A 14,534-nucleotide genomic window follows, 5' to 3' on the forward strand; every position below is an offset into this window, starting at 1 on the left:
TACATGTTCTCTACATGTAGAACAAAAGCATCGACGCGAAAATTACACCGGGGTCACACGAATTTGTGAATGCTCGATGCACACGGTCATTGTGCTTAACCTGTGTTGTGACTTGGTGTGTGTCTGTGTTATCACGCGTTATGCCCGCACCTATTGGTGCGTCTTACGACCGGACGATCGTTAAGGCGACGGACAGTCTCAGAGAACCGGCGCATCGAACGCATTATCAAGTTGGCAAAGCAGACGAAAGAAAGTTGTCTACTCGGTTCGCTCATTTTTAATGGGTAACTGCATACCATCACAAATCGATCAGAGACAGCTAGTCGAATCACCACAATGTGTTTCCCTATTGAATGACCTGGCATATCACATACAAAATACCTCAAAATACAAAAGCCGTATTGCGGATCCTGAGAATTCACTTGCTTTATTTCAAGGGGGTTGGGAATCAAGAACAAATCCTGTGATTCAAATTTCATCTCGTGATACTCCGCAGTTAACAGCCGCTGGATGTTTGACAGATTCCGAACGAATATTTTATACCACAACTCCGAAGATAAAACACATCAACGGAAACACTCGCCACAATCTCTACACAAAGCAAAATTTTCCAGCTTCATCCTCAATTTGTCTGGATTCCGGAGTGGAAAAATCTCCATCCCTATCCCCGTTCGATTCGACCAAGAACCGATTTCTTGGCGTTTTTGGTTCGCATTCAAAACTGTATCCGGTTCACCTGGCTTCCCCCGAGCCCCAATCTTCATATGGGAGACGAAATTATTTAGATTCAGGGAAAGTTAAACGAAGTGTTTCCAACGATGGCTCCAGTAACCATTTGCACTGGCAAAGTCGATTCACAGAAGGCTCGCCTAATGATAGCGGACTGGGTAGTTGTTCAATATGTGCGACAAAGGACCGCCAGAGAGCAGATCTAACAAGCGCCGTGGGCGTTTGCGGTGTGGGAGACTCGGATGTATCTGAAAATGGAAGATCAGAACCGGACGATTCAGATATACCACCACGACCACCCAGAACACGTCGCCGAAACTTAGAACCAGACTTTCTTGCCCCCAACTTACATGATTCGCGGGATACAACCGGAAGTTACTTGGGCTTTTTGAGAGACCAGGAGAACGATGCATGCAGCTCTGAGTCGTTCTGCAGATCCACATCACGACTGACAAGGGTGCACAAACTAAGGAAAGATGTTGCTGTTTGTATTGCTCCTCATGTGAGAAACAGCCCTTTTGAATTAACCATACAAGTGGGGGAGAGGTTGAACATAATTCACCAGAACCCATTGGGGTATCAACCTTCCTCACCAGGCAGCTGGTTGTTTGTTGAGCACCCAACCAAACTGGACCTAACAACTAACAAACCATCTCGTGGTTTTGTACCTTTGGAAAAACTTGAGATTGTGGATCTTTTACCAGTCAAGCATGCTGCTTGGTTTGACGTTGACCGAGAGGAGGCTGAAAAGATGCTGTTAGTTATGGGTCATCCAAGTGGGACATATATCTTGCGAGCATCATCAGGTGAGTGAGCCATAGGGGTCACCCTTTGTTTTTCTCTAGAAGTCATATTTAAGAGCATCAGTGCCTTTCCGTAGTAACGGTAGTGTTCAGAACGTTTCGCATTCGAAACTAGAAATCTGACGCATATATATATATATATATCCAGAAGGTGCAAAAGCAGACTATCATACGTGCATAAATGGGGTGTTGCACATTTATTTTTATGACAGTTTGAGTAACTGCGTTAAGACACCGGGGTTAGACAATTGGTTGGGCAGATGTGACGTGAATAGAAGTTCATTAAAATTCCACTAGAATTTCTTACCTCACCCAGTCGTTCACTGGGGATGTCTGCTCGACAGATGACCCAAAGTTATCGGGCTACTTACCGAACAGAACACGCGACAGATCAACAACGGTGTTTTCACACTAAGGCAGGTTGTTGTTATTGTTGTTGTTGTTGTTGTTGTTGTTGTTGTTGTTGAAATGCCTTACTTCAGTTTGTGCTGAGTGTCAGTTTATCGGAACACACTCCAAACGATGGCTGTTAGTTGGAACTTCACAGAACATACACTGCATAAATTACGCGCTCCCCTAGTCATCGCACCCTGATTTAATTTCACGCTAATCGCGCATTGTGCTCATTGTGCAGTCAGTCTGTCGAGAGGGTCAGTTTACCGAATTACCATCCTGTTTAGGCGTTCTAGGAAGGAAGAGAGATTGTTTGTGCTGCGTTTTAGCGTCGGCTGCGAGGTTTCTAGAATTTGAATACGCACAGGATACACAATCTTTAGCAGCGGAGAGAAAAGTGAGAAGTAGGGCTCCAGGTTAGTTTGTGAGGGGCATGGTGCTCTTTAGTTAATAAACACTGCATGGAAATGCCTAATTTTGCGATCAGACTCTGCTTCATATTTCGCGCAGCTTTGGTTAGGGAACAGCGACCAAATAATGCAAAATGTTTGTAAACTACTTATGATAAGCTGGGCTAGTAAAGCGTGCGCAAAAGGGTATACAATGCCATGAAACGAGTATGCGCCTTTGACCGTATTTAGAAAATAAATCGATAATACTACAGTATAGTGAATAACTGGAGTCAGAGTTCTTTAAAGCGGTGAGCTTCTGGGGGCTTGATTTATATTCTGTCACCTACACCGATTATGAAAATCGATCCTTGTATGTCTAGGCTTTTAACTAAAGAAGGTCTCTAGACGCAACAAGATAATTATAAGATTATTGAAAACTCTTCGGTAGTCCAATAGAGCTTTAGCCTCTCTTATTGCCAACCACGTAGGTGTAATCCACTTACGGTCATAAACGGGGGCTTCAAATAAGCCTTCTGTTAACGGCAATTTACTCTGCAAACGAGTTGAATTCGTCGGTAGAGAACTCATTCTGTTTCATTCCGTACGTAGGTCTTTGGTAATTTACCTGTGTTTTGCTCAAATTAACTTAGGTTATTATCATTTCTACTCTTTTCGCATGACTGTATTTGTATCTTTCAAGGATTTCCAGAACTAGTGTGCCTTCTCTACACAGATCACTTAGTTTGAGAGTAGCGATTCGATGAGCAGCAATTTTGCCGTAAGGAAACCCCGTGAACTCATATGCTTTATGTGAATTCAAATGCAAAAAAGTGCTAGAAGAGCGGAAAACTATCCAGTTCATAATTAGAATCCATATTGCGAAATGTACCCATTTGCAAACTAAGCTGGCTTTAAGGGGGAATCCAAATGAATCTCAACTGAATCTCTTGTGTATATTATTCTTCAGTTGGGATTCATTTGAGTTCCTCTTGAAAACAAAACCGGCGTTCAAATGAGTAGCTCGCAAATTGTATTCACTTTGGATTCAAGGTAAACATAAGATTGACAGGAACTCTGAGACTGTGCCTATCTGACGAGCCTCAGGATCAAAAGAAACGGTTGTGGGCTATTGAGCAGTTTTCAGAAATCTTGTGGAAAATATGTTCCGTCAAGAAAATATGATGCGGTATCTCAAATATCGTACCAACTGAAACATGAGGCGGTCCGTGTGCAGCACGGTCCTAAGCGTCAGATTCAGCCGGATTCATTTGAGTCCTGTTTCAAAACTAGGCTAGTTTTTAGCTAAGTGCATTTCCAGAACTGTGTACAATTTCGTCTAGAAGTAAGTTGCGGTTCGTAGGTGTTGTGTACGGTTAAGATTCAGTGTCCCCAGGGATTGTTTTTCGCGCCCAAAATTCAGATTCATTAAACTAGGTGGATATCGCTTAGGTAACTGCAAGCATCTGAGTTCTTCATAACTTGAAATAATCTTCTGGGACTCTTTGCGCTGTTTCAAGGTCTTCGACAGTATGGCTGGAGTTAACCAAGTACATAATAACTGAACTGAAATAGAGCTTCATTTTAATGGATTAAGCAAACTGGATATTGTTCATGGAATATACCTTTTTTAAGACCATTTCGTGACGATTGCACGACAAACGACCTATGTGGACATTCGAATACGCACACTAGGATGCCGATTACACACAGAGGCGAAATGCTTCTCACTCTCTTCCTCAGAATGGGCTTCGATCAGAAAATTATTGGAAGTTCGCTGCTGCATAAGCTCTTTCAAAATCTGTATGATGAAACTTCGGCCACAAGCGAAATTTTGGTAGGAAAATTGATGAAAATTTGTTCTTTGTTTGGCGGGTGCGCATTTAGTTCTGAGCGTTAGTTGGTATGGCCTTCTAGACAAAACACCCGTCCCCTGGTTTGGTATCCCAGCTTTCAGCATGGAGATACAGAGAATACTCAGTGGTTTGTTTGTCAGGCGTCATGTAATATTCCCATTTCGGTTAGGGGAACAAGGCATTAAAATTGGATCCACTTTCCACTCCAGGTTTAATTCCTTTGCACTGTTCTCTCAGTTGTGGCTCCTTTCGTTCTAGCCAGTTCAACGTCGAGAAAGTGAATGCAGTTCCAGCTTCCTGGCTCTAGAGTTAGCTTGATATTTGTGTGAGCTGGACTTGATTCTGTCAAAATCCAAGTTCATTCGAAACGTATACAGATATATTATCTAGGAATGGCTTACAAATGGTCGATTTCACCTGGATATACATTACTTTGTGTTCTTCAAGTTCTCCTGCAATATAAATGCCAGAAATTGGTCAGATGGAGACATCATGACAGCACCAAATTTCTGACCGCTGATTTGATTATTGAGCTGAAACTGCGAATTGTGTGTACACGATGTCAAATTCTCTTTCACCTATTCCTTTTGGATGTCATTCTCTGGTCCGTCACTCTCGATGTAATTACTCGGATAGCCTGTCGTTTCACTTGACGTGATACCAAGTGAAAACACTTGCTTTCCGGTGGTGACCACCCCGTGGTCGTATTGGCAAACTCGATAGCATATGCTGGTAACATATCTAACTGCCTCGAGTTCTGGGTCAACCCTGTGGCAAGTGAATGGTGCGGCGATTTCGACATTTCCAGTATCGGTCTCACTGGTAGAATATTTTTGTGTGCTTTCGGCTGGCCGCAGAATCAAGATGCGACTGTTCCAGCCAGCCAAAGAGGCACTGCAATGCCTTGGATGCTACGTTTTCGGTTTGCGGCGCCCCATATCCTATCTCTCCACATCTCCTCTTCCTATTCGCATAAATGAAACCACATGAGTTTACGGTATATTTTCTTTACAGCAGAATTGCTGCTAATTGAATCGCTGCTCTCAAACTGAGTGGTTTGTGTAGAGAATTCACACTAGTTCGGGAAATCGTTTAAAGAAACAAATACGATCATCCGAAAATGAGTAGAAATGATAATAAGCTAAGTTACTTTGAGCAAATGACTCAAGCAAACTACCAAGGACATACGTATCAAATAAAACAGAACAATTCCTCATTTTTATATGAAGTAGGTAACCCCGTAATTTCGATCGATTTAATCAAGCTTAATAGAACCGCCTCAGTGACCATCTAGTTTTCAGCGAGGAAGTCCGTCAAATAACTACAGTCCTAGATACTGTCCTTTTACTGATTACGGGATCAGGTGTTGCTTGACGATTGTGACACCGATAAGGTGGATATATGTGTCGACATAGGCTGTTCAATTCGCACTGGAGAGCTTGTTTCCTTAAAAATATTCATTTTCTGAATAAGGACATCTGAACTGTCCTTTGACGAGTGGTACTTTGTCATGTTCTGACAGGTACGTATTGCCCCAAATGGTAAATCCAACTGACTTCTTTTGGAAATTGCGAATGAGTGAACATAGTATGCTCAAATTCAATACGGATGGTGAAGATACACGGCCACTGGATGGCATTTGCGTCAGTTGCTTATGCGAGTTTCACAATACCAAGCCCATCGTAGATTTCCTACGTGACATTCCGAACAGTAGTTGCAATATTAACAATCCGTTAATCTGACAGAGGCTTGACACCTCTTTGGCATACAACATCCTATTATTCCTCGCCAAACTAAAGAATTTCCTTTACTGTGATGAATACCATAAAGGCGACATTCAGCTGAGTCTTTTGTGAAAAGTAAATTGATATGTCAATAAGTGTATTTGTCAAAATCTGTCCAATTCGATCTCAAATAAAACTGCGCCCCAAGGCGGGCAAAACGTATCGTGGGCTTTCGAGGAGTTTTCGGCAACCTTGTGACTAGTCGGATCTAATTTGACCCAGTTCTGTTTACTACTGAGTGCTGATAAGGGAGTTCAAATTTGTTTCTTTTCGCCATGGTTCTACTACACAGACATAGGTCACTGTGTAGAAGGTAAGCATAATCTCGTTTCAGAAAACACTATTGCGCGACAACATCGGAAGTAGCACTACTGTCAATCCCGTCATTCACGCAAATTCGTTTCATAAGATGATGGATAGTGGATGGGGTCCACAAATTTACTGGGGTTTCCCACCGACAGTACATCTTCAAACAGAATGCACTGAGTGAGTGCTGTGGAGGTGAGAAAAACTGAAGATAGTGGTTAGCAAACTACAGTTTGTGACCATCATACTTCACATGTCCTATTATGCTGGTAGATGGCTACCCGTCTCAAGGTTAAGGGCCATTTGTTCGAAAGCGGCATTTTCAGCGGAGTTAGTTTCATCTTCGGCGGAAAGTCTTGGCAGTCAGAACATGGTCCCTATAATGGAGTGGTCATTGTAAAAGATACTCTAAATGGGGATGGTTGCATTCACTTCTTGATATGTAAAATACCGAAAGATAAGACCACCTCTGATTGCTAATCGAATGCAAGTTGATCGGGTTTCCCTACAAAATCACGTACACGTTGCGAAGTATCAAATATCTTCAACTATTTTCACCTCACTAGTCCAGCTAAGATAATTCTCCACCTAAACCAATCGGTACTACAGAGTAAAGCCTACACACTGTCCAGCATTACTCAAAAATATTTTCTGTTGCATAGATTTTCACATTTTTAATCCTGCAGTCTTTTTTAAAGGTTTAACCGCCGCACCTAAAGATTACTGTGATCATGCACTGTTGTCCAGGAATTGAACTGAAGTATCTCGCATCTTCTTGAGAGCCAGCAAGTATGTCAAGTTGCGTACAACTGACGTACGATTATCGGCTATGGTACAATAAAGTTGGATGCATATGAGGGCTAGAAGAATTCGTCGGTATCTATTGGACAAAAAAACCAGCTCCCCGTTCTTGGTACATATCCAGCGATCAGGTTACTATAGTACACCATAGTTACCTGTATCCGACCGATCGACCATCGAGGCAAGCACGCACATACAACCTTCTAGATGTACTACTGTTTCGCTTTGGCAACAACATCTGTCATTGTACAATCAATAATCTTTGTTGCAGTATTCATACTCGTCCTTTTCTATCATAGAGCAATAACAGCCATCTCGTCTACCACTGATATACTTCTTCAGTCCTCAATTTTTTCTTGATCATTTTCGGGTGATGAACGCTCACCATACATTGGCTTCTACAGCGTACACTCACATATGTAACTCTTGATGAAGATTTACAACAGCACCATCTCAAGCAATAAAACTATTTCTGCAGCCTCAAACATATATGCGACGTACAAAATTGCTCATGACCGCAAGTAAAGAGAACACTGTTTGGAAGCGATGATCACCGTTTAAAGTCAGGACCGATAAGGCAGATGTAAATTTGGTGAGTCACTTGAATCTGACAAGCAAATGAGCAATTACACTTTTTGAGAATATAACAACGTTCAGAAGCGATAATCTTTGCCGGACAAAACCACCACGTATGACGTACGGGTGTGTGCAACCATGCATTTGTAAGATGCTCCGTGGTTAACGAAGGAAGAGTGACTCACAAGCTTCTGAATAGTTCTGTGGCTTGGAAAGTCATCTTGATTGATTGTACGAAAGAGCAGGAAGTTGCCGTATTTGGCGCATCTGCTCTGAGTATAGCAGGGCGCAGAAGATCCGATCCGGCCAATTTGTTGCGGTCAGATTTAAGCGGGATGGTGAGTACATTGGTCGTGCTGATAGTCCTTGCATTCAGTAACCCAGGCCTGTCATCCCGACAGTCCGTCAAAATAATTGGGACAGAGTGATGGGCACTCAAATATCGTCTCACTGTACTGCAATAAAGGTGAATGCAAAGGCTATCACTTCGGGGTAATCCAAATATCATTGAGTTCGACAGACCCCAATCTACTTTTGTACGCCGGATCTTGGAGTTGACATACCTGAAGCAGTTCTTGGGGTCTGCCTTCGTATTTCTAACAAGTTGAATCTCAAGTACTCTTTTGACACATTGCATATCTCTGTCAGCATTTTTTATTCACATCTATAAATAAGAAACCACCTATGTCAATGATCCTTCCGGAACCTTAGCCACGCAGTGGACTGCAACTAACAGATATAGCTAGCTTCAGAAGTTTACTGCAGTGGCATGTTTCGCATCCAAGGTATCTGACTGGGACGTGGCTGATGATAAGTTATGATGGCTTGTCTCACATAAGCTACCACGAATCCTTTGGATCAAGGTTTTCACACAGCCTCCATTCCGACTTCATTATTTTTACATTCTTCTAGTTCTTTTCATGGGAGTTATCGGAAACAGTCGAAAGCTTAGAACCACGTAGTCGATATTTCCCAGGGAATACTGTACGTCCCCCAGGGCTTTCGAAAACTTCGTTAGTCGTGGATCTAGAGTCGAAGGTGCGATGATTCCCTGCATCCAGATGGGTTCTCTGACGTTTTGGTGGGTTAGATTTTACACTGCGGCCTGGTCCTTTTCCTAGACATACAAAGGCATTCAAATCACCCTCAATCAGCATTCTATTTGATGTACGGGAAGTACTACCGAGGAGCTGGAATTTCACGGTCCTCAACGTTCAATGATGCCTTTTACTCTGATACTTTATATACCTAATCCATTTTAATTTTAAAACCTGTTTGGAAAATCATTAGGCTGTTCTCCAACTGACCCTGGCATATGGTTTGGAAACGACCTTCGTCGGAATGAATGATGGTCAAACTAGGGTAAGTTCAGTGCAACTGAGTCGTACTGGTACGCCTGATGCACACAAGATTTGTAGAGATGATAACTGAAGTCCTTCCAGCTTAAGGTTTCACAGCGGCGGAAATACGCCTGCAGCATGTGGGATGACCTGCTATGAATGACGACACGGAGAGCTGCAATGGATAAACAGGAGAAAAAGTCCAGTAGATTGCAAGATTTTTTAATCAGGACTTAGTACATTTCCGTAAAGGAAACTACTCACAAGGGTGCTGAAAACTCCTCGATAGCCCACAACCGGTTTAGCCCTTCTTGAGGCCCATCAGGTGGGAATTAGTACGGTTTTGGTTATCACAATAACTTGTTCGATTTTGTCAATCGGTGACTGGTTGTCTAACACCGTCTAGGATTAAAATAGTCAAAATAACGAAATAGCGTTCTAATTAGGTGTGACCGAGGAACTTCAACGAAAGTGCTTTCGTTTGTTTGTTCGTTTGTTGCTTCTCCTCAGCCACGTAGCACGGTGCAGCACATTTAGGCTGAATATTCAACATCAGGGTTACCGAACATCTGAACTTGAACTGTTTCACCTCGTCTTCATCGTGTTGTGGCGTTACTGCGTACATCTTTCAATATGCAAACGATTCATTCTATATTTCCTATTTGAACAAAACAGTACTTAAGAAGGACTTCCATGTGATTCGGACATCAACTAGGTTAAAAACCTCTTGGCTTGCTTATAAGTCGCGTCCAGCAGGAAGAAGCTTAAACAAAAAAGAGCGAAATCGTGCTTTGAAAAAATGGTGTGCAATTGTTTCCACACTTGAACCGCTTTATGTAAAATGTGTTATACGTCAATGTTTAGTTTTCACGCAAAAGTAGCTGGCATCCATGTAATTATGATCATCCAGTATTTTTTCACTTATTTCCGCCCTATCTCAACAAGTCTACTCAAAGATGCCACAGACTTACTCATGTCAAATTGTTCATTGGTCATGTATGAACGACAGATGTGAAATATATGCTTTGACCATGCGATCATGAAATGCGCCAATGTTATTGAGCATAGTTAATATTCTTTTGGAGGATTTAACCCCGAAACGAGTTCGTTGATAGCTGATTTCGGTAAGATGAAAAATGACGTGTACTTTATGACTGTGGGATCGAAAAAGGTGCTTAAAGACGGTAAACGATAGGTGGGCGGATTACAGATAGGTAGAAGACGGTAACTACGTGTCTTGCAAATTCATCAGGATATTGCTTGAAGTGACGAAGATGAATCATGATATACACGCCTTGAGGAGCAAATTGTGGACTGCTGATGAACACATCCAGATGGATGTCAAATGCTTCGAAGTCGAGAAATGTTTCGGATCTCAGTATGAGAGTTGGACTAGTTCCTCACCTACGTCCATCATCCACTTGTTTACAATTAAGGATAGTCTTGGAGAAACACATTCATTTGCAAACAACTTTGGTTTTGCGATAGACTCACTTGGAACCCAGTTGAACCTCTTGTTTATGATGTCTCTAACTCCTGCTCAGTTTGTGGAAATCCCAATTCGCATATTCAAGGAAAGTAATAAAAATGTGATTCATATTCTCAATAATCTTGTCTTACCAGTCACCCTCATGTCCTGGCATAGTTGCTCTGGCGATTGATGCCAAGAAGGGAAGCACTAGAATCACCTTTCGCTCTAATTTAGTAGGTGGACTGAAAAAATGAAATGGGTTCACACATGGAGTGGGCAACTTTTACTCTTGTGGGAATGAAAACTGTTAGAAACGATAAAAATACGTTGGTCAAGTTGCAGCATGTTTTTAAAAGGGTTTCTGAAGTGTGGTTTTGTCTTTGGTAGGTACATTAAAACCTTACGCCTTTTATTTATGTGACCGAACCACCAATCCTGGATAAACATCAGTCAACGGTTGTGGGTCAGTCGACAGAAGAATTATCATGCAGCTTACGAATAGGAACAATGGTTGCACAATAGAAAAAATATCCGCTTCCAATATGTTCGATTTCCACGCGCAAAATGTTAGCCGGTCACATTGCGCGAGAAACGCAATTTGTGTGGCATCATAACTAGACTGAGTCTGTGAGGAAACCACCTGTACTCAGAGGACATTTCTTGTGAGTTCGTTAATTTACGTTTCGCCCCTAGTAAAATGAATGTCCACATTTGAGTCAATGGTGTTTTCGGCCAGTTCATCTAACACATATGCTTCTCCTCTACAAACTCCAAGTACTGACGTCGCTTGTTTATTATGATGCATTTTGTTTCACAAAGAAACGACTCCCTTCAGGGTTGACCCAGTCGGTCCGTCAGTGGTTCACAAGATAGTTTAAATGTACTGCGTTTCCCAGGTAGCACTTTGACAACCGTAGTGACAACGATAGTGAAGTTTATTGGAGTTATTTTTCAAACAAAATATACAGGAAATTGAATTGTTTTTCTTCAGATTCAATGAATGCCTTCGCGTTATCGATCCGTTGCTTTGACCGCAAACTAAATGCCTGGCTTGTAAAGCACTATCGTATTCGCTATCGACTCTCGAAGAACAGATTCTACATCTTCCATCGTGCATCATTTCATGACGTTGATCAACTGTTGGCTTATCACTCAAGTAAGTAGCAGTTTCCCTTTTGCGTTTAGAATGGTATTCGTAATTAAGCGAAGGTTCGGAAAATCATAAGCTCTTACAGTTATCATAGTCAGGCAAAAGCTAAAACGAACTGTTAGTTTTGGTTCATCGGTTCACGTTTTCCAGCTTGGAGCTGTCTGAATCCAGGTCGTGAGGAAGTGTCGAAGAACACCATCAAACACTGCAAGTTACGAATCCATGTGTTCCTTAAGGATGTCTGAAATAAATCATTCACCAGCTGCCAAATAATTCCTGAATTTCTCACCCAGGTGTAATTCTATCCATGAAGATTTCTCTAATGCAAACTTATCCAAAGTTCATTAGCTATCCACTAGAACAACGAATCAATCCTTAATCTTGAAAACATCAATTCAATTTCATGAGGAAGTTCTATCGTATTTCTCCCGCGATCCCCTGCCAGAACGCTGTTGAGGAAAATCAAATACGTAAATTGGATGAATTCTTCCCTGAACTGCGTTTCTCACACTTTTTCCAGGATAACAAAGCAATTTTGTTTAAACAATAGAATATTTATCTATATTATAAAGACAGCACTCTCTGTTAGTTCTCTACTGGAACTCCAGGAGAACATTCACGAGCCATTATAAACAAGTCCTACAGTGGTATAAATTTCATTGCCAGTTTCTATGACGCGGTTCTGAGCAATGCTAAAAAATAATCCAATCATCGGTGTTGCCGAATGCAGAATGCTGAAAGATTTGGAGTTGAATATTTTGAAATATTTGATGTTGAGAGAGAACAGTAAAGAGGTAAATTATTGCATTTGAAAAATACTGGTTTAGCGGAGCAAAATGAGAAAGCATTCCTTCGGAGGGAAGACACTGTTGGAGCTCATTCTAGCTAAGCCACGTGAAGTCAAGGTATTTACAGCAGTCTCCTATCAACAACAATTTCACCCCGCTGGAAGTCTTTTTTAAATAGTTCAGACCATTTTTGCGCTATAGAAAGCATACTTTAAAAAGCCTTTTCCTTAAGATATGCGCCCCAATCAATTGCAACTAATAATTGAATTGGGTGTCCATGTGGCATTATACATTTTATTACGTTATAAAACTAAACTCTTTGTCTGTTAACCCATACGGTATAACGAACGCCATCAGGGGTTTCCCTCGCCAACTCAGTGTATTTACTGCACAAATATCGAGTATCCCGGACGGTTTCGAATCAGCGGTTATGGTATAAGGTAAAGTAGACAATGAGGTCATAGCATTCCAAAAACCTACGGCAGTAACGTTTAGGACTAAGCGCTTCATGCAACAGTTTGATCCAGAGGTGGATTCTGTTGACCCTGTGAGTAGAAAACACACCTAGGAACTGACGCTGGCCGGCTGGCGGTAGGAGTTTCGTTTACACTGATTTACTGTTTGCTCAATCAGGCTGACGATATTTCCAGCAAATGAAACTACTCCAGAGAACCTTTACTGTATTGATCCTCAAATATTATGACGCTGCCTGGGCTAACAGAGCTTACTTTCCGTAAATCAGTTGCTACCTTCCTCATTCCGTCACAGTCTGAAAGCATATATTTGTTTCTTGACTTTAGTTCATTCTGACGGCTTACCATGCCGCTTAACACAACCTTATCGTCGATCATCCCGAAACCTGTCGACTCTGACCCATATGGAAGTGGAACGGTCCAGTTTCCTTTTCGTTCAACGACTTGGACGTGGAAGTTTCGGTGAGGTTTGGCAAGCATTGTGGAACAAGCGTACTCCAGTTGCCATTAAACGGCTCATCCCAGACGAAAATATGGAGATCGAAAGATTTTTAGAAGAAGCTCGAATCATGAACCGACTGAATCACCCTCGAATTGTCCGACTTATGGCTGTGTGCACACAACCAACGTCGGAGCCACCTCTGATCGTCACAGAACTGATGGAATTGGGCTCGCTAAAGGACTACATGCAAAACCTCTCACCCGGAAGCCTCACTTTTGTGCACTTAATCAAGATGATCACGTGGGTAAGTCAAGTGAATGCATCTTTTACATTAGGTATGACAATAACTAGCCGAACTAAAAGGCCTAAGATGGATTCATTTTTCAACTTTGCACGTTTTTTAATGAATACCGCAACATAAAACGGCTTCTATTCAAACTCAACCGAGTAGTTATTCTGAGAGTTTTCCGTACAATTTACGGAACAAGCAGTACTTGACAAGGACCATGTTGATGAACTAGAGTGACGAGGATTACTTTAAGCCTTTTCTGGTTGCACATAAACAATTCCGAAAAACTAACTGACTGAGAAATCCTCGTATTTCGGCAAATCGTGATAAAAAAGGATCAGTAAACACCTATCTTTTTTACTCGGACTCAGTGATGGAGAAGCGAACGTTGTAGTGAGAGAAAAATGTAGTCAGCTTCTGCGCCTCTTCTAGATAGTTGATGGGTGACCGGTCATGTAACTCTTTGGTTCACTTTCACACTTTTGAGTCAACCACTGAACGAAGTTTGAACAGCCGGTTTAGCTGGTGGGCTGAAATCAAGATTTAACTGAGACTGTCTCGAATGACTGATGCATTCCGGCATATTCGAGGAAAATTGTACACGTTAACTTCCCTTGCAGGTTTGGGCCCAAGTTCTGAGCTAATGTGAAAATGTTTCTTGGTCCTGGTTAAGGTATGACCACCTGTGTACACACACACAATTCTAATTCCACCTCGTTGGTGTGCCAACTCACTGTGTGGTTCCCACAGGACGATAGGCGAATAATGCGCTCTACTACCCCTAGTCAGACCAGGCGATCTGTTCAGCTGGCCTGAAGGGCCATCGAATTGGATTCACTTGGCGATTCTAGCTGCCAGTTCCCCTGGCCAGAAATCTTGGAAATGGGGTGGGTCACTACCAAAAATGGCAGTTTTAAGTCATCAGGACAAAGTGAATTTTTAAC

The 14,534-nt window shown here is 42.0% G+C and overlaps 1 protein-coding gene across 1 annotated transcript in view; it reads left to right on the forward strand.

The window, feature by feature from the left end:
- Positions 1 to 280: 280 nt before the first annotated feature.
- T265_06495 (hypothetical protein) overlaps positions 281 to 14,534 on the forward strand; it is a gene marked incomplete at both ends in the record, with an annotated part of 49,604 nt that continues 35,350 nt past the window's right edge. The window contains 3 exons of the mRNA XM_009171769.1: positions 281 to 1,535; positions 11,440 to 11,604; positions 13,187 to 13,605. Coding sequence (XP_009170033.1) covers positions 281 to 1,535; positions 11,440 to 11,604; positions 13,187 to 13,605 — 1,839 coding nt within the window. The remainder of the gene's footprint in view (positions 1,536 to 11,439; positions 11,605 to 13,186; positions 13,606 to 14,534) is intronic.

Source organism: Opisthorchis viverrini, assembly GCF_000715545.1.
Source record: "Opisthorchis viverrini unplaced genomic scaffold opera_v5_133, whole genome shotgun sequence".
Taxonomy (NCBI): Eukaryota; Metazoa; Platyhelminthes; class Trematoda; order Opisthorchiida; family Opisthorchiidae; genus Opisthorchis; species Opisthorchis viverrini.